Here is a 23,793-nt window from a genome sequence, read left to right as displayed (position 1 = left end):
AGCCGTGTAGCCGCCGCCGCTGCCGTACTCCTCCTTCCTCCCTCTCTCCCTTCTCTCTCTTTTTCTCCCCTTCTTCCTCTTCGGCCGGTGGCACACGGGGACAACGAGAGCGAGCGGCCGGGGGGCGGTGAAGGCGGAGCTTCGGGCACCGGCAGCTAGCAAGGAGAGGACGGCACGGAGGAAGGCCCGCTCGCCGCCGTCGTCGCCGCTTCCGCTCGGGCCTCCCTGGCGCCCATCGCTGTCGCCTCCGCTCGATCCTCCTCTGGCGCCACCGCCGCTCGAGCCGGGCGGCCACCGCCGTTTGGGCTGCCCCGTCGCCCGGCGCCGTCGCCTCCGCTCGAGCCGAGCGGCCTCCGCCCATGAGGCGCGTGGCGAGGCTAGGTGTGCGCGGCGTGTCGGCCTCGGAGGGTGGCGCGGACGGCCTGGGGCGCACGAGGGCGCCAGAGGCCGGCTCGATCTGGATGCCGATCTAGATGTCGTCGTGGAGCAGGTTGGCGTCGAGGTCGAGGCTGTTGCGCGGCGCCTGGAGGCCTCCGTCGTTTGCGCCGCCCCGTCGCCCGACACCGTCGCCTCCGCTCGACCTGCCTCTAGCGCCGCCGCCGCTCTAGCCGGGTGGCCGCCGCTGTTTGGCCTCCCCGTCGCCCGGTGCCATCGCCCATCGCCGCCTGTGGGAGACGTAGGGGAAGAAGGGGAAGAGAGAGAAGGGAGAGAGGGAGGAGGAAGAAGGATGGAGGATGACATGTGGGGTCCACATGTCAGTGGGCCCCACAATTTTTTTATATGTGTGAATGACAAACGGGTCCCACAATTGTAAAGCCATGTAAGTGCCACGTCAACACCACGTGGATCGAAGACTCGGTCAATATTGCCACGTAGACGCCACGTCAGCAAAACCGCGTCCCAAAACCGCGCAGGGAGTCAAATTGCACCGGTTTTAGGAGTTTGGGGGTCGAGATACACTACTGGAGAAACCATCTTTGATCGGTTGCCTAAAATCCACAATAATCTTGGTTTGAATTTCAACCGGGACTAAAGATCTATTTTTAATCCCGGATCCTTATAACAACCGGGAGAAAAAAAAACGAAAAAAAAATCGCAGAGCAAACGCCGCGCCTCCTCGATCCTCTCGCGCGCACAGCCTTATCCTCTCATCTCTCCTCCTCTTCCTTCTTATCTTCTCCAATCTCCTTCTCCCTTCTCAACTTCTCATCTCCTCCTTCTCTTCCCCCTTCCTCCCCTTCACCTCTCCTCCCCCTCCCTTGCGGGCGCGGCGCGCGGCTCCCTCCCCGATGCAGGCGCGGCCGCGCTCGGCGGACGGTGGATGCGGCCGCGGCGGCGCAGGCGGTGGCGTGCGGCAGAAGCGGTCGCGGCGGCGGCCGAATGGTGGTTGGGATGCGGCCTGGTGGAGGACAGCGGCCGGGCGGCGGCTAGGCGGCAGCCACGGCGGCCGAACGGCCGGGCGGCCGGGCGGCGGCTGGGCGGCGGCCCGGCAGAGGGCGGCGGCCAGGCGGTGGCGGGGTGTCACACCCAGAAATTCACGAACCAGAATTTCTAAGCTGAATGTGCATTAAACCCCTGTCCAGGACCAGCCAGGGTACACAAACGACAATTGTTGACATACAGATCCACGTCTTACAAAAATATAAAAGATTACAAATGCAGCGGAAAAAGATAGAACGAACTAAACTTGGAAGCTCGACTTCAGCAGCGGGGCGACTCCACTCCACCGGCATCCCTTGACGGCAGCGATGAAACCAACTTCAACAAGACAGCTCTAACTAGAAAGATCTTCAACTCTGGTGTGGGGGAAAAAGAGAGCAAGACTGAGTACTACCCACTGTACTCAGCAAGTCATACCGGAAGAGGAGGTATGATGCAGGGTATATCCAAGGGAGGCGAAAGGGTTCATTTGCATAAAGCAGGCATTTAAAATCAGTAGTTGAAAGCAGTAAAACAATTGTAGTAATTAATCCATATTAACCAATCACTGCTCAACGCTACACCACGTTGAGACAGGCCCAAACCACTACCTGAACTAACCAGTTCATTAGCTAACTAGGGGTCAGACTAATCACGGTGAATCTGGTCGACCGCCCATAACCGCGGGCACGGCTATTCGAATAGTTTTACTCTGATCAGAGGTGTACAACTGTATCCACAAGACACGGCCCCACGACACGTTTCCGTGTGCCGACATGCCACCACGGCATATCGGAAAGAGGCCGTGACAGGACCCTTCGCATAACCCCCTCTAACCAATCGCACCACATCTCAGGTTTCACCCCCACTCCTCGCAAGGCAGCGGGCAGTCCCCTCTCGTGCCACGGTGAATCCGGAAGCCGATCAACCGGACACCCCGGCCGACCTAACTCCATCACGCCCACCCTTGCCTGGGTACGTCGGCTAGAGGAAAGCTACACTACAAGCCCAGTCGTTGTCCACGCTGGCTTGTAGTAAGTACGATAAGTTCTTCCAGGGCATCCCGCGAACCGGTCCTTAATCGCCATGGGCACAACTAGCAAAACCATGCACCCACAGCCCACCATGTGATTTATTTTAATTAACTAACACCGAAGCGGTGTCACTAATCCAACATTACCGTTAGAACCTATAGTCTAAACATTAATAGGATTTCCCTCATTGTGTGCTAGTTGAACTAAGCATGGCTAAGCAGTCCCTAGCCCAATGTCTATTCATGTTATAACCCAAGCTAACAAATGAACATGGTACAAAAATAGCATGGCTATGACAATAGGTAAACATCCCATAGTAACATTATAAACCAATACAGTATTTGAAGAAAAACAATAGAGCATTTGCAATATAGGATCAACATGTTCAAGTGACAAGCATGACTTGCCTTGCTCTGTTGCTAGAGGAACCTCGGCAACTATTTCGAAGTACACCGGAGCGTCGGGAGAGCCGGAATCTAAGCGACATACAAAGCAAACAAGCAAAACAGGCTATAAGACTACTGAAACAGGAAACAAAACCATTTTTAATGGATTCTATGCACTTTTATGAATTTACTGAGACTTGAATGGACTTAATCGGAGCTCGGATGAATTAGTTATGATTTTTAGAAGATTCTCTGTGTTTTTACTATTAAAGAAAAGCCTTAATGTATTTATTGCGCAATATTGCCCCAGGGCTGACGTCAGCAGGGGGGGGCGGTGGTGCCGACAGGCGGGACCCGCGGGTCAGTGACTCAAGGAGAGAGAGAGGGAGGGGGTACTGGCAGGCGGGGCCCACCGAGCGGCGGCTCATGGGGAGGAGGTGGCACCGGCCGGGCTCGGCTCGACTCCAAGCCGGCCGGCCGGTTAGGCGAGCGGCGGCAGCAAGCGGCCACCGATGGCGGCGACCGGCGAGAAGACGGCGGCGGCCGGCGACGCGGGCGACGGCGCATCGCGGCGACGCGCACGCGGGGAGTGGCGGCGCGCGCGAGAGGAAGAGAAGGGGAGGGAGTTCTCACCAGGGTTCGGCCGGCGCGGGAGGAGACGACGACGAACAGCGACGGTGAGCGACTGGAGGGCGACGGCGAATGGCGGCCGAGCTCCAGGACACCCTAAGAGAGGAAATGAGAGAGGTTAGAGGGAGAGAGGGTGTCCACGGCGAGCGAGAGCCATGGCCGACGGTGGCGGCTATGGAAGGGCTCACCGGCACGCGACGAACGGCGGGCTCCGATGGCGGAATTCGATGGAGGAGGGGTGGACGAGGTAGCCCTCGGCGGTGCGAACCCGAAGACGACGACGCGGCTCGGCGGCGGCCGGAGGAGTGGAAAAGGCGGCGGCGGCGGGTGTAGCGGCGCGGGAGCGATAGAGGGCACGAGAGGGAGCGGTGGAAAGAGGAAAAAGGTGGAGGGGAGTGCGGGGAAGCTTTATTGGGGCTCGGGAGAGACAGACGTGGCCGGGGTGCTCCCGATTTCGCCGGCGACGTGGGAGGTGGAGAGAGAGAGTGGGAGGGGATTCAAAATTTGAATCCAGCCCTTGTGGGCTCGCGGCGCGGGTGGGAAGGCGAGGGCGTGGGCGGCGTCGCGGCGACATGGGCACGGGGCGCGGAGTGGGCGCGGGAGCAGCGAGATACGCGGCGGCGTGGGCGGTGGTTTCGGCGGCGGTTGCCGACGTGGGGCGGGCGGCCGGAGGAAGGGGACGACCCCGACAGGTGGGGCCCACGTGTCGGCGTCCCGAGGAGAGAGGGAGGGGTGGCTTGGGCCGGCCCACAAGGAGGAGGGCGCGCGCGGCGGCGGGGTGGACTGGGCCGACGGCCCAAGAAGAGGAAAAGGAGGGAAAAGAAAAAGAAAAGGAGGAAAAGATTTTCCCTGGGATTTTAAGATTGCATGTGCTCAATTTTAATTGGTTAAAATTATTTTGAGAGCTCTGAAAATTCCACTAAAAATCTTGTTAATGTATTGGAGCATGGGGAACTCAAGAAAAATTCCACCACGCCGAATTTAATTATTAAATGCATTTATTAATTGAGGATTAGCTCTAGGTTAATTAAACAATTTCTTCGGGCAATTTATTTAAACAATTTTTAAAGAAAAAAGAAAGGGGAAACTTCAGGGCGTGACACGGGGCTGCGGCCTCGGCGGCGCAGGTGGCGGCGTGCGGAAGAAGCGGCCGCGGCGGCGGCTGAGCTGCGGCGTGGCGGAGGGCGGTGGGCAGGCGACGGCGGCAGTGGAGGATTTGTTTTTTTTTGGACTTGTGATGAATTTGGTTTTGAGAATTTGTGATGTATTTGATCTATATGTGATGTGAATATGTGATGTATTTGTGATGTTTGTATTTGGAGATGGTGGATTTGTAATTAATTGATTTGAGATTTGGAGATGATATTTTGTTCTGTGATTCTGGGGGATGTGGTAAAATCAATATTCAAAGTAGAAAACAATACAAGAAAAGCGAAACTACCGACCGGATCTGACTTCATCTTTAGTCACGGTTGGTAACACTAAAAATCGATCTTTAGTCCCGGGTATTTGAACCGGGACTAAAGATAGCGATCTTTAGTCCCGGATTCGTAGTCCCGGTTGGAAAACCGGGACTACAGATGGTTACAAACCGGTAGTAAAAAGCCTTTCTCTACCAGTGATATCTGGTTTTGTGGTTTAGGGTCATGGATTAGATTTCGATCACAGTTGAGGGTCATGAAGTGAACTTATTCCTTTCGGAATTCCTTACTTGAAAAGCCCACTTGTATGGGCCGCCGAACGAATCAAATCAAAACAAAGCCCACTTGGTACCAAAAAAAAAGTCTACATTCGACCTCCCGAAGCTTCTCGAACCTTCGTCCCCTAGCATTAGCACTCCAGCAGGAGCATGAAATCAGGACAACGACAGTGATGATCCCATCCAAAGGTTGCTATAGCTAAAATAATTAGTAATAGTACGAGACTATTTTGGATCAGTAAACTGTCTGAGATCAAGCATGCATAGCCTTTATTTTCAAGTGTTCCAAATTCATGAAAGAAAGCTAGCACTGGAACAACATCTGAACGTGGAAATGGAGAATCTCCAGATGTGGCAATTATCTGCCAAATTTCTATTCATGCATTATTTCACATAGTTTTTGAAATGGCAAGGATGATTGAATTTTACTCTGTTACCACCCATTACATACACTCTCACTAGAATCTTTGTGATGCTTATTGATACATTATTGAACAAGGTAGTGTTTTATAAGCCTAAAGTAGGTTGACTTCGTCCATTACAATGCACGGGGATTTTGCTAGTGAACTGATTTTCCTAGAATATTGAACACTCGAGACAATCAGATATCCGATGTGGGTAATAAATCTCACCCGATTGATGAGTTCCTTTGAATTTTGGATATTCCGATTTCAACTTCAAACGTTTCCGGTCAGAGTTGAAAGTAATGCCAAGATTTGTTGGACATTCCGATTGCTAGCAATGAATATCAACATAGAGAACTGAGTTGGTTAGAAAAATTGGAAACTCCAATATCAGATAGTCTAACCAGATGTCGGGCATTCCAACCTAAAAAGCATTAAGAGTTTAATAAAATGCGAGGCACCTACAAATCGGGCGTCCGATTTTTTTTTAAAAAAATCGGGCGTTGTTTCACTAGGTAGATTGAACATGTTTCGCTAAATAGATCGAAAATATTTCAGTCTTTTAAAAAGTTGAAACACAACTAAATCACATCATGAAACATTTTGCTACAACGTATGAAACAACGGTTTCCAAAAAATCGAGCATTGTTTCACCCTATGTAAAAACAAATATTTCAGCAAATAGCGAAATAATGTTTCAATTCACTGCAACATTTGATTCATACATAGTGAAACATTATGAATACACTAGGTGAAACATTTTTGGTGGAACAAAAAATGAAACGGATTCCCTTAATAGAGTGTTTCCATAATATGTGGGTGATTTGTTGCAAAAGAATATTTAATTCACTTCAACATTTGATCCATACATAGTGAAACATTATGATTACACTAAGTGAAACATTTTTGATGTAACAAAAATGAAATGGATCCTCCTTAACAGAGCGTTTCTGTTATATCCGGGCAACTATTGTAACAGGGTGCGCTGTGGTGGGGACGCGTGGGGGCGACACGTGGGCGGCGGGCGAGCGCGGCCCCCGATTTTTCTGGCGCGCGTCGGGTGCCCGATCCCTGGTGTTTTCCGATGCGACTTTGAGCGGTAACGTATAGACATTCCTCTTAATAATGCGGTATTAGCATAACTAAGAGAATAAAAAGACATTTTTACCGCAATTCATGAAGCTATCTTTTCATTATTTAATTTTAAGGTTGCCATTTAATCTTTTGAACACTTAGCAAAGACATTAAATCCTTCTAATTAATTGTCACTAATTTCCAAAATAAAACGAGGGTCTACATGCCTTCAACGGTGTTTGCCCCATTTTTTTTTTAACTTCAATGGTGTTTTACCATTACTTTATTTTTTTATTTTCCCTATTTTTTTAACTAAAGCTTGCGTTGTCCTTATTATGTTCAAGGACTTAACGATGTGAAGATTCATCTTGTCCTCATCTTTTGACAGAATATGTGAAAATTCATGTCACAATGTTCGATGTGGAGATATCGGAAAAACCATTAAGTATAAAAAGTTAGGGAAAATCTGTAAGGGTATTACATGTTTTTAATCTTTTTAATACCATTAAGATTTTTAACGAAATATAGGTAAACATAAGTTTTAGTTAAAAAACAATATAAAAAATATAAAGGTTGTAAGTAAAATCATTGTTATAAAATTATCAGTATTCTATTATAAAATGTTGGAGTTCCACACCCTTAAGTCCTCACAGAGGGTTGATGCATGCACTTTGGATGCGGCGAACGCTCTACTACAGTCACATATTTTTTTTTAACATCTCTTTTTAATAAAAGTATAAAGTTTGCACTCTGATTTTCATTTGAGAACAAAGTTTCTACACATATTACCTCTGTCCCAGAAAATAACCTACTACTGTTTTTTTTTTACGAAGGGAGTAAACTTTATTTACATAAATTTGTTTATTCTATACATAAACAGGGAAAGTTCCAGAGTGGGAAAGTCACCAAGGCCTGGTTTGGTTTGAGGCCTAGGCTTGTTCACTTTGATGAAAAAAAAACTTACCAAAATTTGGCATTGCCAAAATTTAGCATAGTTGCCATACCAAATTTTGGTAGGATTTTTTAGATAGTTACCAAAATTTGGCAGCAAACTAAATGTAGCCACTTTTTTTCGCAACTTTACCAAAATTTGGTAAGGTTGAAAATGACATCAAAGTGAACAGACCCCTAAATTGGCCTTATCAATATTTGGCAATTTTAATAGTGTTTAGTGTCTATTTGGGGCTTGTTCACTTGATGAAAAAAAACCGTACCAAATTTTGGCATTACCAAAATTTTGGCAACTGGCAGGATTTCTTATATAGTTACCAAAATTTGGCAGCAAACTAAATGTATCTACTTTTTTAGCAACGTTACCAAAATTTGGTAAGGTTGAAAATGACATCAAAGTGAACAGGCCCTTGGTTTGAAACCAAATTTTGGCATGCTTAAGAAAGTAGGCCATTTCAATAGTTAACTTATTAGGCTATTTGACTTTACCTTACCAAAATTAGTCATGCCAAAACTTACCAAAATTTAGCATTAAAAAAATAGTAAGGCTAATTTAGACCACCGACCAAACAACCCCAAATCCCTGAACCCGACCCGGACCCAAACAAGGCTACAAACAGCCGAAGTAGAGCTTTGGGTTCATAACTACAGTAAACTGACCAACGCAAACCGCATCGATCAACTCCTTCCCCAAGTCGAAGCAAAATCCCTAGCGATGTCGTCGCCGCCGCCCGCCGCCGCCGCCGCGATGGCCGTCGACGACGCCGACGACGACCAGCTCGCCTCCATGTCCACGGAGGACATCGTCAGGGCAACCCGCCTCCTCGACAACGAGACCCGCGTCCTCAAGGTTTGCTCTCTCTCTCTCTCTCTCTCCGCCTCCGCGGGAAACCCTAGCTTTTGCCCCAGCGATCTCCTCCATGGGATTTGGTCTGATTTGTGGGGGTTTGTCTCGTCGGGTGCCTCAGGATGAGCTGCAGCGGACGAACCTTGAGGTGGAATCCTACAAGGAGAAGATCAAGGAGAACCAGGAGAAGATCAAACTCAACAAGCAGCTGCCTTACCTTGTCGGCAACATCGTCGAGGTTTGTGCGCGCACCACTTTGACTGGGTTACCAGTGAAATTTCATGTTCAATTTAAGGCCCAAATAGTTTTAATGTGCGGAGATCGGTTCTGGACATCGATCTGGAAAATTGGAGCTTGACTTCGTTGTATACGTTGTTGATGCCATATTCATGATTTTGTACTAGTTTCTGTTCACTCCCCTGTAATTGCCCTCTACCCATGTTTCATATTCTAAGCGTCATGTGTGTTAGGAATAGTGATTAATGGCATAGATCTTAATTTCAGGACATAATGACCTTATTGTGCTCCTTTTCCTGAGATAACAAACATGCCAAATTGTCAATATGTTGAAAGTACCCAAGATGTAGTCCATCTTTACATTAATTATTATATTGCTGGTGTGCTCGATATCTTAACTTAGTTGGTTTGTGGATGTTGTTTCATAAACTCTTATGATTTCATTGGCAAAGGTATACCACTTTTGGGTCTTTTCGAGTCCTTGAGAATGTCAGAGCAGAATTCTTCGTAGTTCTAATTCTGCAAGATTGTGGGGGCAAATTTACAAGTTCTTACTTCCTATTTCAGATATTGGAAATGAACCCCGAGGATGAGGCTGAAGAGGATGGTGCGAACATCGATCTGGATTCACAAAGGAAAGGAAAATGCGTTGTTTTGAAGACATCCACAAGACAAGTAAGTCAACTTACTTGACGGTCATCTGCTACCTTTCTGATGAATCATTAAACAAGCAGTCAAGTTCTTACTTGATCTATATTTTGGAGACTCATGATAATCATAACCACTTCGGATTTCATTTGCTGTTTTCTTTGCCTCATGCTTTCCTTGGACTTGAATATTTGATACCACCAAATACATAGAGCATGATATACCAACTTATCCTAAATCTTAGTTGTGTAATACTCCTACCATGCATATACTGTTTCTCATCTCAATTAAATTTATTTGTATTGATACCTGCATGGGTTTAATTGACTACTTTAATTGCAGACAATATTCCTTCCTGTAATCGGGCTTGTTGACCCTGAAAAGCTCAAGCCTGGGGATTTGGTTGGAGTCAACAAAGACAGCTACTTGATACTAGACACGCTACCTTCAGAATATGATTCACGGGTTAAGGCAATGGAGGTAGATGAAAAGCCTACAGAGGATTACAATGACATTGGTGGCCTTGAGAAACAGGTATTTATTTACTTTAAAGATCTAATGATGAAAACATTAGTTAGGATGGTCACCATTCTGTTGTTATGTAAGTAGCAGTAACTTCATTTCCATATCTCATAAGTGTTCATCAGTTGCTGTTTGTTCATTGTTATCTGCTCTCTTATGTTCTACTTTTATATTGTCTAATGCAGATTCAAGAGCTTGTTGAAGCAATAGTATTGCCCATGACTCACAAGGACCGGTTTCAGAAGTTGGGAATTCGCCCCCCGAAAGGTGTTCTTTTGTACGGACCACCTGGCACTGGAAAGACCCTAATGGCTCGTGCATGTGCTGCCCAAACTAACGCCACATTTCTGAAACTTGCTGGTCCACAGCTTGTCCAGGTAGCTTACTTTCTGTGATAAGGCTGTTGAAAGCTATGTGATATCCCTGCTCCTGCTAATTCAAATATATGAAAGCTCAAATGATGCTAGGGTCCTTAAGCCTTCTGTTTCAATTATTGAGAACTTTTCATACTTCATGTGCTATGAGCCTAGGACTAGTACTCTCATATCACCTTATCTCTTGGCACAAGGATCAGATGGAATGTTGGAACTTTGGTTTTCCAGTTACCTCTGTAGCCTATAATACTGCAATCTAGAAGAATATTGCTTTGGTCCAGTGTTGGTCTATTTTCTTCCTTTATTGGTTCTTCTGCTTGCTGCTAGATACATATTAATGTCTATGCGAATTGGTCCAGATGTTCATCGGTGATGGTGCAAAGCTTGTCCGTGATGCCTTTCAGCTTGCAAAGGAGAAATCCCCCTGCATCATTTTTATTGATGAAATTGACGCAATTGGAACAAAGCGTTTTGATAGGTACATTTAGCATTGTCTTTATCAATGCATGCAACTAGACATATTATTGTTCACAGTATAATAAACTGTAATTTTTTCCTGCTACAGTGAAGTTAGTGGTGACAGAGAAGTGCAGCGCACAATGTTGGAGTTGCTGAATCAGCTAGATGGATTCAGTAGTGACGAGAGGATAAAGGTCAGCATTTTTATTTGTTTCTTAAGTCTGAATATTTGCAAACTGTAAACCATTCATTGTCATCGTTATGATGATTTGGCACAAAATGGTTTTGAATTCATTAATCTTAATAGAATGAGAAATACATTTAATTGCAAATGATAAGTCTTAGACATGCTTCTACTGACCATTATCTATCAATACTTTATGAATGCTTCATTAGTATATTATCTAAGTAATGGTTGGATGTGCCATGGACTACAGGTGATAGCTGCAACTAATCGCGCGGACATTCTTGATCCTGCTTTGATGAGGTCTGGTAGGCTGGACCGAAAAATTGAGTTCCCTCATCCATCCGAAGAAGCACGAGCTAGAATTTTGCAAGTATGTCTCCTGAAATCTGTGTTGGCTACTTGTTCCAAAAATTGCTGACCTGATTATCTTTCTTTAAAAATAAAAATAAATCCTTGTTCTGCCAGAACTAAAACAATCTTTATTTTATGTGTTGTCTTACTCTAGATCCATTCAAGAAAAATGAATGTAAACCCTGATGTCAACTTTGAAGAGTTGGCACGATCTACGGACGACTTCAATGGTGCACAACTGAAGGCCGTTTGTGTAGAAGCAGGCATGCTTGCCCTACGCCGAGATGCTACAGAGGTTTGTGTTACATTCTGATCTTGTGAATTTGTTTGGTAACTTACTGGTATATATATTGGGGATTGGCGGGACCTGATCAATCCATTGGTAAAAGCAATGGAATATGAGTACCCCACATAAATTAGGTTTGGAGCCTGGGATAGAGTGATAAACATTAGATCTATGGCATTTCTAGACCATCACATGTCGGTTTGGTATTTGGTTGCAAAATTTTCGAGTCTATTTATTAGCGTATACCAAATTGCTGCTTTGACTTTGTCAATCCTGAAGCGCATGCAACTGTATATAGGAACAATCATAATGTATTGCTTTGGCTGATCCTTGTCCATCGTTCACGCAGGTGACACACGAGGATTTCAATGAAGGGATCATACAAGTGCAAGCCAAAAAGAAGTCCAGTTTAAATTATTACGCTTAATTCTTCCGAGAGAGTTATTAGGCCTAAGGAAACGCTCCGTCCAAAATTGTTTGTTTGTAACACTACCGTTTTATATATTTGCGTGGTTCAAGATGTGATTGTACGAAACATGTCTTGCGCTGTTCCTTCTCTGCTTGATATACGGATACAAGTTGACTCGTCCCTTGCGTAATTGCGTTCACGTGTGTTTGGCTTCTTGCGTGTCAAAACTGGCAATTCGAATACTGGACGATTTAGGATTACTCGGCTGGCATTGATGCTTCCTTGGATTAAACGAGTCCTTTACTCATGATAAATCTTGGGCAATTGACAATGTTTTAACTGGACTGTAATTGCTGTCTCGAGGAGAACCAAGACAGACAAGATCGGGCAAATCCACTATAGGGTATTTGCAGTAAAATATTGGCAGTCGAGGCAGCAACTTAGAAAGTGCCATTTTCTTCGATAGATGTGAACCATGGTTAGATGGCAAGTTGGCAACATTGGTGAGCTTCCAGGAGTGGGTGCAAAAAATTACAAGATCAAGCAATGCAACATTGCCTCCTTTATGTTAGAAGAAAAATTGCAACAGCGGAGCTTCTCTTACAAGGAACCTGGGACAATTTTAGGATCGGAATGAAGCTTCGTATAGAGGTGTACTAAATACAAGACGGTAAGGTGAAGCCGTGGCACATATATACAAGCACTATGTATATTATTACAAGAAGGATGAATACCGATGCGGCTCTGCAAAGAATAGGAAAACCATGTGAGAGGCATAATATCATATGTCAATTGCTCAAGCTGAAGCAACCTAATAGTCGAAGTATATAATGATTAATGAGTTTTCGGTATGGAGCATGAAAACGAAAACCCATAATGACGTAGGCAAGCAGAAGGGCAAGGGCAAGTGTTCGTAGGGTGTTTGGTGTACCGAATGGTGGTAATGTACGTACGTGAGCTTGACATTTCTCCACCAGACGGTGTTTCTGAAGCGGCGAGCTTGTCGTTTAAATCGCATCGTGTTCCCTTGCATAGTTGCAGTCTTGTCGACCAACAGCTCCAGACGATCACCTCTCTCGAGTACTTTGTCAATGTTGTCGATCATAACATTCCGGACCTGCAAGAAATTTTCGTTAATATCATTCTTTCTGAACTTATAAGAGGCACCATCAACTCTTAATTTAACTACAGAAAGATACGAGAAGTACTGTAAAGGTTAATTAACATGAACAGAATGTACAGTAAAAGTTTGTATACTAGTAAAATTCAGTTTACTGATGTGAAAAACAGAAGATAGAGGGGAGCCAACCTGATCCATTTCACCTCTCATCCGAGATATTCTATCTGCGTTGGGATCGTTTGAGTAGTAGTCCATTTGTTGGCCCAAAACCCTCGAGAACTCATCATTCATCGCATAAGCAAGAGCAGTGAGAGCAGCACGACCATACGTCTTGACAAACCTTCCGTGGATATCCTCAAGAAACGCGAAGGGAATCCGTCCTGCAAGATGGAAGATATGCACACAGTTATCACCAAAAGAAAATATCATAACTACAAAATGAGTGGCGTGTGATAAACAAAAGTGAGTACTACATTTTCCTATCTTTTTTTTTAAAAAAAAGTTTCGATCCCAATGTTTTTTTAAAAAAAAACAGCGAAGTTCTGATCAAATAATCCAATAGTCCATCATGAAAACGGCAATCGCAATGATCAAATAATTTTCCCATTTCCCACGGTTCAATCTCACTCCACCCCCATATTACATTGATCGAGACAAGATCCTGAACACGCGAGACGAGACTCTGGCATCACCGCTACTGATCCTGATCTCGTCCAGATCCAGAGACTTCGCTGCGGCGGGAGAAGACTATCGAGCGGGGGGGCAACCACGACGATGACGACGCGTTGATTGATCGATGGCGATGCGGATGCCATGGGGGTGTTACTTACGTCCGGCGGCGTCGTCGGCCATGCAGAGCGCGGTGACGCCGTCGGTGCGCTTGACGTGGAACACGTGGAGATCCTGCGTGTAGGAGACGTTGCAATCGCCGCCGCCGCCGCCATCGCCGGCGGAGAGGCGGTCGAGGATCTGCCGCGCGACGGCCCCGGCGTTGGGGAACGCCGCGTCGCCGTGCTCCGCCATCACCACCGCCCCCCTCGCCACCGCCGCGTACTGGATCCTCCCCATTGCGATCGCGCCTTCTCCCTCTCTCTCTCTCTCTCGCGCGCGCGCTGATCGCGTGGTGGAAGGAAGAAACAGAGGAGGAATGGACTTGGTATTTGATGGGCGAGGAGGTATATAGTATGATATATGATGCAGTTGCAGTCGCAGACTGGGAGTGCAGTTTTTTTTTGTGTCGCTTAACTTTGGGGCCCACATGTAAGTGGCGGTCGATTTCGGGGCCCACCTGTAAGTGACGTCCCGCGTGTGGTGATTGGCTGGCTCTTTGCCTCATTATGGGCTAGTACTACTAATCCTTTTCGGTGAAGGTGGTGACGTCGTTGGGGAAGAAGAAGACGCGAGATGCGTCCTCGTTAGCTTGGATTGGGACTTGGGAATATTTGAAAAGCCAAATTGAATTATTAAAAAGACAAACATAACATAATATAAGCATGCATTTAGGGTGTGTTCTTAACCTCACTACCTCGTTTACCACGCGCACGCTTAACAAACTACTAGACAGTGTATTTTTTTAAAAAATATAAGTTGCTGTAAAAATCATATTAATTTATTTTTTATGTTTTTAGCTAATACTTAATTAATCGTGTGTTAATTCATCGCTTCGTTTTGCCTTAGTGATATGGTTGCATTCGAGCAGAAAACCATTACATGTACATCCTAATAAAAATAATGTTAAAAAAAACTACTTAAAAATTATATTAGTATATTATTTAAATTTTTAAGAAATAAATATTTAAATAGTATTTAAAACGTTATACGCTAATAACATGTCTTCTTAATCTTCTCTTTTTCTCTACTCTCAAACACACCATAATATATTTAAAAAAAACATACCATAATATATTCGGGCTTGTTCACTTTGAGCCATTTTCAAACTTACCAAAATTTGGTAAAGTTGCTTAAAAAAATGGTTACATTTAATTTGCTGCTAAATTTTGATGTCTATATAAGAAATCCTGCTAAAATTTGATAAGGTTTTTTTTTCATCAAAGTGAACAGGTAATTCATCATATCATATTTGGGTATTTTCTCCTTGATTAGCCAGCTAATCAATCGATTATTCTCGACTAATTGATTACCTTCGCCTAATCAGCTGGGCCGTCCACCGCATCACCAACCCTTCAATCCAACTCGCCTCTCCTTCCCCTGCGACGCCGGGAAATTCCTCCGCTCCGCGCCTCGCCTCGCCGCCTCGGCATCCGCGCCCACTTGACGCCGCCTCGCCGCCGTCCCTTCGCGCGCGGCGGCGGAGGCCGCCTGGGGCCGTTTCCGCGGGACGCGGCCAGAGTATGCATCCGTCTCCCCTCCCTTCTTCCTCCTTGCCTTGCGTAGCTACTGGTTGAATCGCTGCAGGTTGCGGCCCTAGAGAGAGAGAGAGAGAGAGAGAGAGAGAGAGAGAGAGAGAGAGAGAGAGAGAGAGGGAATGATTGGTTGGCCTGTTCCTGAATCAGATCTGAATCTCTGAATTGGATGATAACCGAAGAGAAGAATTACATATTACCCAACCTAGGTTGCGTACATGGGGAATGATTGGTTTTGCACTCGTCTAGCTACCAGTAACTTTTTAGGAAGTTCACATTTATGAGCAATTTTTCGTATAAGTTCTCTTGCCGGGCCAATTCATGCAGAATTGTATTGATTACGACACGCTGGTGAGCTGTTCACATGAACACTCTTGTGGGCGTTTGCGGTTCGCTCTGTTCGTTCCTTTTGCTGTGCACATGGCTGTTTTTGTTTATCTTCGAGTCTGCAAATCATGTGTGGGTCTGACAGAATTATGACCAATTCATATGTTGAAGGCCGACTGAAAACAAGGTCTGGTGTCTGGTTGTTTTAGACTATGTTGAGGGAGCATTACTCTAGGTGGATTTCTCTGTTCTGTACTCTACAACCATATTGTTGTGATTCAGCCTCTATTCTCCATCCACCGTAGTTCTTTGGCTGGGAAACTTGTTCGATTTGAATCATGTGCTTGTGCTGGGGAGCTGGCAATTCGCCAGTTCAAACAGCATACTTTTCTTGCACAACTGTTTTTGTGATAAGTTGGCCAAAGCAAACACTAAACATTATATTCGAGGTGGTTTCTGTGGCAATTTTGGGCTTTACTCCATGTACTGTCTGTAATGTGTTTCTCATTTCACTTCAAAACAATACATTGCTTATCTACCTGTTCCTATTCCGGAAACTGAATCTGAACAGCTGCAAGGGAAACAATGGCGCGTAGTATGAGGACATGTTTGCACAGTGGAAGACTTGCGCTTCTTGCAATACTGGTTTCTGGTGGAATTGTATTGCAGATTCTGGTAAGCATCCAAGTTTATTACCTTCACACCAACTTATTACTTTTTTTTTTATCTTTTCTGATCATTGTCTAAATCCTGTGACTGTATCATCTTCAGGCCTGTGCTCTGTATAACAACTGGTGGCCAATGCTAACAGGTTAGAAAATTTGGTTTACATCAGCAATATATTTTGTTTTTGTGAAACTTATAAGTTGTCAATGTCATTTTCTGCAGTTCTTATGTACCTCATACTACCAATGCCCCTCATATTTTTCCTGGGCTCCAACAGCCCCTCAATGATGTCTAATGATGGCGATACGTAAGTGATAATCCTTCCTTACCAGGAGTCATTGCTATTTCATTTTTACCTTTCCTTGCTACCTGCACTCATGGTACTACTACCAGTTCTGATTTAATAAAATTCCTGACAAACATTCTCAAATTAGAGATTCAGAAACGACTGTTAGTTATACTGTTGAATCTTTGCGTTCCATTTACTAGCTAGTACTAAGTAACTCTGTTTACCAGACCATATGACTATTGACTTGAGCATGCACATGTTGTTGTTAGTGGGGGAGATCCACTTAAAAATAATCCTTGTTTCACACTGATCTGATTTCACTGCAGTTGGGTGAACTTCACAAAATTCTTGACGGGCGCATCGATAGTGGGGAGCATCGCCATCCCGTCGATCCTGAAGCATGCCGGCGTCATTGGATGGGGAGCGCTCACGATGGAGCTATCTTCTTTCCTGGTCTTTGGCGTCGCGATCCTGTGGCTGATTCAAATGAACAGCGAAGACGAGTACAGCAGCGCGTTCTGATCGATCGGTACGCCCCTTCTCTTGCCCGCGTGGTTAATACCTTGCGATGAAGCAGCCGTAAACTTGTGTACAGATACTGTCGAAGCCTTGGCTCCTGTGGTCCCATTCAGTAGCGTGAACCCTTACATGTTCAGATTGCATGTACAAATTTGAAATTCGGTGTAAGATGGTTTGGTTATGTCCTCCGGCTGATTTCAACTTGAATCATGATTAGTTTTTGTGATTTTTGTCGGTATGAGATGTTGATGGACACTAGCTTTGCCTGCATTAACTGTAGCAGTTGACACCCCTGTCCGCTCCGGCACGGCGCTCTGCCTGGGCGGTCGCATCGCATGGCACGGCACGATTCGCCGTGCCGTCCGTGCATACACCTCGCCCATCAATGCAGGTACACTCGGCTTCTTCAGAGTCCAGTCACTCTGAAGTCTGAACAATCAAAGGGCCTATCCTATTCTGGCCTGCAGCTTGTTTGTTTGTAGGAAATGGCAGTTCTACCGACCAATTCACGCAGATCATGAAACATAATGTTCATTTACATCTTATGTTTCAGAAATAGCAGCAGTTGTTACATTAGATTTCAATGTATACAACCCTTCACAACTGCTTTCTTTTTTTAGAGAACTCCAGTGCCCTCTTTGTCAGCAAAGAGCCGGGAAAAAACTTCGACGGCAATGCTCATCTTGACTCTGACTCTATACCAGGCCCCATCTACTGATCTAATCCTCCTAAAATCACATTTGGTAAAACCCAAAAAAAATGCGATAAAATGAAAAAAAAAACTGCCAAACAAGCAGCAGATGGTGTGTCACTCTACATCATTCCTGTCCCAGAGTATGTGTACGAATTGCCGGCATGGAGCTGCATCCCCGGACCATACGGGTGAACTCCTGCAGACATGTATGGACTAGCAAACGGATTGGAAGAAGAGCCTTGCTGCTGATCATACGGCTGCCTTCCCATCATCATCATCATCTGCTGCTGCTGCTGCTGCTGCTGGAGCATGAACATATGCTGCTGCTGCTGCGCCATGGCGGCCATCTGCACGTTTAAGGGCGGAGCAATGGCGTTCGAGGCGTAGAACGGGTTCTGCATTGGCTGCTGCATCATTGGGCCAGATGATGCTGGGGCTGCTGCCTCCCAGGGGTTGTAGCTTGCGTTCTGTTGCGCTTGTCGGTGCGCCTCGTTGTATAGGCTGTCAAGGGTGAGCAAGTCCAGCCCACCAGCCTGTTGTTGAAGTGAAGTTTCAGGTTAAGCGTGTTTAGTGTGGTTTCAGAGGGTTCCAATAAAGCAAATTTAGACAAATTTCTCTGAATATATATGTACCAGTTTGTTCGAGGTGGCAGCATTGCCATTTGAACTTGGCGCGGCGACAAGAGCCAACTCCCAGCTAGTGGCAACGTTTTCAGTAGTAGGAGCAGCGGCTTTTGGTGTATTGTCTGAAAAAAAAAATAGGGGCATATTAGTACTTGATTTTCCATTTTTCTTTTAAAAAACTTGGTAAGATAATAGCTGAAGTGCATATGTAAGATGTTTACCTGGTTGAACAATTGCTAAAGCCAAAGAATTCTTTTGGTCGATTTCTGACACGTCAGGGGTCGGTTCATTCATTCCCTACCAAGTGGGGATGAAAAATATTACAAGAATTCAAAATAAGCTAACTTGCAGGTTTCAACATTAAGCAGAAGCACGGAATATTACCAGCAAATCGGTTGGCTCATGTACGGGTGAGACTTCTTTAACTGGCTCAGGCTCAGGTTCAGGTTCAGATTCTGAAGTTGATACTGGAGGCGGCGGCAGAGGAGCTGAACTTGATGATTCTTCATCCTCTGGTTTTCTTTTGTACTCTATTGCTAGTACAGCCTAAGAACATATAAAACGTCCAAAAATATTCCATTAAATACATTTATATCATTTTTTAGTATTTAATTACAAGGAAACTAGTTGAAGGGCCATGTGTTACTAATTTTAGTAGTTCCAAACCTGATTTCTTTGGTTTATTGAAGCAAGGGGTGCATCTCTCACATACTCCTCCATAGCTTGCAGGAATGAGGTCGGAGGCTGTATACGTCCAATAGGATATCACAAGTTAAAATCATAATAAAAATAAAAACACAGTAATAACAATGGCAATTCCAACCATACCAGTTCAATTTTTAAGAACCTCTCGCCACGCCCAATATGTATGGTTTTACACATTTCATAAAATTCAGAAAGTTGTCCCGCCTGTCCAAATAGAAAAGGAACAATTTTAGGAAACGCAGACATGTTATGTAGTCACTCAATGCAAAATTTCTGGGGTAGAAGATATATTAAATATTTAAAGATTAATAAAATGGAACAAATAATTATTTGTCTAACAGTAGATAAAAGAAAATTTACCTGGTTAATTGCTCTTTTGAATAAGTCAAGGGCTCTAAGAGCATCATCCCTTTGCATCTCAAAGAACTGCATTGTGCAAAAGTTATCAGTGGATTAAGAGAAATGATAAAAAGTGTACAAGCTTATATTTATCGATAAGCTAGTTATTGGTACCTTGTCAACCAGATTCAGTATCCCATCGTTGATAGCTGTATGGATCCTAACACTCTCTAGAGCAACCTTCCATTAACACAGAAAACAATGTCAAGGAATACTCAGATTTTCACTCTAGTACACTACTCAGAGATATTATGAGTTCTCACCATTGAAAGTGCATGCTGGATTATGTTGTTATAAGATGATGACCCTTGTGGCTGAAAAGAAGTTAGCAAGGAACCTTTAAAATTTCATGACACCTCAGAAATATATAAATAGCAGCATTCTTTTACAGTGTGACAAATAATGAATCACCTGGCAACCGAGTAGCCGAAAAAGAAGCTGCTGTAGTGCTGGCAGTTGTTCAAGCAAACCAACCGTGTCGAGGTCTCGAGTTCTCTGTGAGTAACATATTTGTCATAAACAAGATGCTAAAGTAACCCATTGACATCCTGTACTACATATTATGAATTTTGATTCTTCGATAATGCATATATAACATTGACAATATATATATTAGTGTGGCAATCTAATTCGTCATACAACTGGTTCGTGTGGTTTTGACTTCCAAATTAAGTCTTCTTAAAACAAATATGTTCAACAAACAAACATGGCACACCACGGTCCACAGAAGAGAAACACCCAATGTGATTCACATTAGATTACTTACCGGTGGATCTTTTTCAACGTCATATTTCAGTACACGGAAAGATTCTAGTCTCTCTTCTAAGTACAATGCATAATTGCGAACCCATGCAGAATAATCCCAAGCTGCACAAGCGAACAAGTAATCATAAGTTCCAATACTAAGATCTGGGAAAGGGTGAAATTAGTAGCTATTACCTTCTGCACTTGAATCATCCTTAAAGTAGGACAAATGAAGCATATGTGTACTGGATCTTCCATAGCTAATGAGCTCATCACGGAAAGTGGGATCAACTTCCCGTAGGGCACGGTGTATGACGATTAAGGTCTTAAGTGCAACCTGAGAAAAATTTCAAATGATCAGTTCATAGATCATAGGTACAATGTCATCAATTTTGTCTATGGGCTAGCACCCTGAAATATTTTTTATTCAACGCAAGGTAAAAATATACAGAGATCATTTGTCAGGGTATTGAAAGGTTTATTGGCACCGACATCAATAGCTAATATTTGCAATAACTCCTGCTGAGAAATATGCTATGGAATAGATAGAGTCAGAGAATTGAAGTACTGATCTGAAAGACGCAATTTATGGATAATAGAAAAATGTGTAGTACACATACCGCCCAGTTGCGTGTCTTTGAAAGACGCCTACCAAGAGCACGGATGCAGTATGCTACATCTGCTCGAGCCCTTCCAGCAGAGAGATGATAAAAGATATCTGCAAACAGAAGAAGTGCATGAGTAAACATGACTGATAATTAGTAGTGTTCTCATCGTTCAGTAGAAAAAACCAGTGTTTGCAGTTCAGATAAAGCATTGAGTCACCACCTCTTATGTACTTCTCCTTTGGTAGATTCTCGACATGGTTTGTGGCCTTCACAATAGCAATATCCAAATCCTGTCACAAAGAGCACAAACCAAAGCTATCTAATCAAGGCCATTTTGTAGGAATAAGAGTCTATAACACATTATGATCATTGTTACCTTATAATCGCTGTTCACTTTTGCTATGCTTACGGTTGTTGTGTCCTTTAGGGCTCCAACATACTTCCTGATGCTCGTTCCACCCCCAGCCATTTTTTTTTTGTATCACAGAGAGCTACGATTGAACTGCAAGGAATCAACACAACATGTTGTTAAAGAAAATCAGAAATGAATAGAACAACAACAACAACAATTGTTGCCGCTACCACCGATCTGAAATGATTTACATGAATAAAGATATCCAAATAATCAAACATTTACTCAAAAGTTCAGAGTTATAAAAGATTGGGTGAATAAATTGGGGAAACAAGAAGTGGGCTAATATACCAAGGCAAGCTCACCACTGAGAAACTTCTGTTGTAGCAATCTAGGCAACAAAGCATAGAAAGAACCGAGGTTACTTCTCTTGGGAGAAAATGATATGAGAAGAAAGATGGCGATCAGGAAGAGCCATATATAAACGGAGCAAGAGAGAACAAATTTCCACCAAAATTCGCGGACTCGGCCAACGTACAGTAGCAGATAATAACGTCTCTGTAACAGCATCCTAAAAAACGGCACAAAAACTAGGCAAACAAGAAACTCAAAAACGATTCAAATTAGCTAGGACGGCTGAAGATCACCAACCGATTAAACAAACACCCCCAAAAAAGATGGGCAGCGAAACAAAAACAAGAGGAGAGTTGTTGGAATTGCTCTGAACCTACATCTCGTTACAAACTGCAGAAAGAAAGAAAGAAACCACCAAGAGCAAGGGATGCTAATTTCTGACAAGAAACCACAAGCGCACTGAATTCCCAAGTACATAGTCAATTTTGGCAACCATAAATCAACGATCTGTAGCCCCATTAGTCGCAAGAACAAAGAGCGAAAAAGGTAGAAAAGGCAGGAACACTGCAAAAAGGAAATGAAACTTTATCCCAGATGTATCAAAGCTAATTGTGCCGAACATGTTCAGAGATGAACAAACCTGACGAAGGAAAGCAAAAAAGAATGGCACCGATCGATCAGGGTCTTCAGAGTTGCAGAACAGAAGACTCTGCAAGCTAGGAGTATCCAGGCAAGATGCAGTTGGGTTCTTCCTCCTCAGGAATGGAAGAGAAGTGACAGAAAAGAAGAGAGTTCTTGGTCGTGTGAGCTAAGGTGAGGGGAGGTAGGCGGAAGCGGAAGGAAAGAGGCGAATTCGCCGCGTGGTCACGTGCTGGCTCACACGTGTTCCCGCGCGTCAGCCTCCTTCCTCCCCCTTGACCAAATCCCTTTCTTTCTTTCTTTAATTCCCATGCAAATATCGACTTCTCACCTAATCTTTTTTTTTCCCGAATTAATGGATTTACATGTAAATGATCCATGTTAAAGGATAGTATTTCCTACGCTTGGATAAAGAAAATTAGAAGAACATTTCCTTTTTCTCTACATGGATTCTTTCATACTACATCTTTCATATCCAATGTTTGATCTTTTATCTTATTTAAAAAAAAGTTATGATTAGTATTTATTATTATTAGTTGATAAAATATAAACAATACTTTATATTGACTATCTTTTATTTTTTATAATCTTTTAAATGAGACAGACGGTTAAATGTTGGACACTATTAAGACGGAGGTAGTATCTTTCTCTCATCTTTACCTCTTCTCTTGGATCGAAAGACGGCGATGGCGACGACAGCGGCGAAGATGAGCAAAGGTGTCGCCGGCTTGCCGGGATTACTGCTCAGGTGACCTGCATTTGACGCTGTGTCCGATCGAATCCGCGAATCTGCTGCTCTGTTGCTTGTGCGCCCGAGCACGCAAATGCTCCGCTTTTTCCTGTAGGAGATGGCGACGCCTCCGCAAAATCGTTGAGGTTTTTAAGAGGAGTTGATTACAGTTGGTCGTAAAGCTCGGAAGGTTCCATCGGGGCGGTGCTGCAGTGTGCATGTTCTCACGTGGTCAATTGGGCTAACGCAGTCTCGATCTCTCGCCGAACTTACGAAACTTTTCGATTAGTTGGAATCATACACACTTGTTTATGTATAATGATAGATTGATATTGTTATTCAAATACAAATGGTTTTTTTTTGTGAAGTCTTATTCAAATGCAGATGTTAGAGATCACGGGATTGCTCTACTGCAGCCATTAGATTAACGAAGATGCAGGAACATATACTACTTAAATAAATTGTACGTGACGTCTACCTACCTACTCCTACCATACATGTAATAAAATGCATTTTCTTCAAAAAAAATAATATTACTAATTAACAAAGAGAATGCAGGAAAGGTCAAGAACGCACAATGGAAGTCCGAGTCAAACAAGGGCTGCGTCGTAGTAACAGAGTCAGCTTGTTAAGGGGTGAAATTTGCAAAACTTTTATTCCCTCCGTCTCGTTGACTTTTTAACCAACCATTCGTCTTATTCAAAATTTTTGTGTAAAGATAAAAATATTTATATCATACTTAAA

At 44.1% G+C, this 23,793-nt stretch overlaps 4 protein-coding genes across 6 annotated transcripts; 2 read left to right on the top strand and 2 right to left on the bottom strand.

Moving 5' to 3' along the window:
• Positions 1-8,237: 8,237 nt before the first annotated feature.
• LOC127763540 (26S proteasome regulatory subunit 6A homolog) lies at positions 8,238-12,098 on the top strand. Its single transcript, XM_052288277.1, has 10 exons — positions 8,238-8,447; positions 8,566-8,682; positions 9,249-9,356; positions 9,672-9,863; positions 10,037-10,228; positions 10,585-10,703; positions 10,791-10,878; positions 11,122-11,241; positions 11,377-11,517; positions 11,858-12,098. Exons 1-10 carry the CDS (start codon positions 8,313-8,315, stop codon positions 11,933-11,935), a joined length of 1,290 nt encoding a protein of 429 aa, XP_052144237.1. The 5' UTR covers positions 8,238-8,312; the 3' UTR covers positions 11,936-12,098.
• A 108-nt stretch (positions 12,099-12,206) lies between these two features.
• On the bottom strand, positions 12,207-14,203 carry LOC127763542 (vesicle-associated membrane protein 711-like). Its single transcript, XM_052288279.1, has 4 exons — positions 13,868-14,203; positions 13,227-13,417; positions 12,871-13,034; positions 12,207-12,661 (listed from the first exon to the last, which is right to left on the bottom strand). Exons 1-4 carry the CDS (start codon positions 14,103-14,105, stop codon positions 12,574-12,576), a joined length of 681 nt encoding a protein of 226 aa, XP_052144239.1. The 5' UTR covers positions 14,106-14,203; the 3' UTR covers positions 12,207-12,573.
• A 1,001-nt stretch (positions 14,204-15,204) lies between these two features.
• On the top strand, positions 15,205-17,439 carry LOC127763541 (vacuolar protein sorting-associated protein 55 homolog). The gene is made up of 5 exons (XM_052288278.1): positions 15,205-15,386; positions 16,299-16,402; positions 16,499-16,538; positions 16,616-16,700; positions 17,009-17,439. The coding sequence occupies exons 2-5, from the start codon at positions 16,313-16,315 to the stop codon at positions 17,202-17,204; spliced, it is 411 nt and encodes a 136-aa protein (XP_052144238.1). The 5' UTR covers positions 15,205-15,386; positions 16,299-16,312; the 3' UTR covers positions 17,205-17,439.
• A 254-nt stretch (positions 17,440-17,693) lies between these two features.
• LOC127763539 (putative clathrin assembly protein At5g35200) lies at positions 17,694-22,511 on the bottom strand. Of its 3 annotated transcripts, none has more exons than XM_052288275.1 (17): positions 22,321-22,511; positions 21,678-21,717; positions 21,351-21,476; positions 21,195-21,264; positions 20,987-21,084; positions 20,562-20,703; positions 20,389-20,489; positions 20,034-20,117; positions 19,886-19,936; positions 19,737-19,802; positions 19,584-19,649; positions 19,347-19,427; positions 19,185-19,262; positions 18,903-19,064; positions 18,740-18,815; positions 18,528-18,640; positions 17,694-18,428 (listed from the first exon to the last, which is right to left on the bottom strand). In XM_052288275.1, the coding sequence occupies exons 3-17, from the start codon at positions 21,441-21,443 to the stop codon at positions 18,015-18,017; spliced, it is 1,695 nt and encodes a 564-aa protein (XP_052144235.1). In that variant the 5' UTR covers positions 21,444-21,476; positions 21,678-21,717; positions 22,321-22,511; the 3' UTR covers positions 17,694-18,014. The 3 variants fall into 3 exon arrangements, with proteins under 3 accessions (XP_052144235.1, XP_052144236.1, XP_052144234.1); XM_052288276.1 differs by having other exon boundaries at positions 21,692-21,717; XM_052288274.1 differs by lacking the exon at positions 21,678-21,717.
• Between the last annotated feature and the right edge of the window lie 1,282 nt (positions 22,512-23,793).

This window comes from Oryza glaberrima, chromosome 2, assembly GCF_000147395.1.
Source record: "Oryza glaberrima chromosome 2, OglaRS2, whole genome shotgun sequence".
In the NCBI taxonomy this organism is placed as follows: domain Eukaryota; kingdom Viridiplantae; phylum Streptophyta; class Magnoliopsida; order Poales; family Poaceae; genus Oryza; species Oryza glaberrima.
Note: the sequence above shows the minus strand (reverse complement) of the source record. Positions and strands in the feature narration are given on the sequence as shown.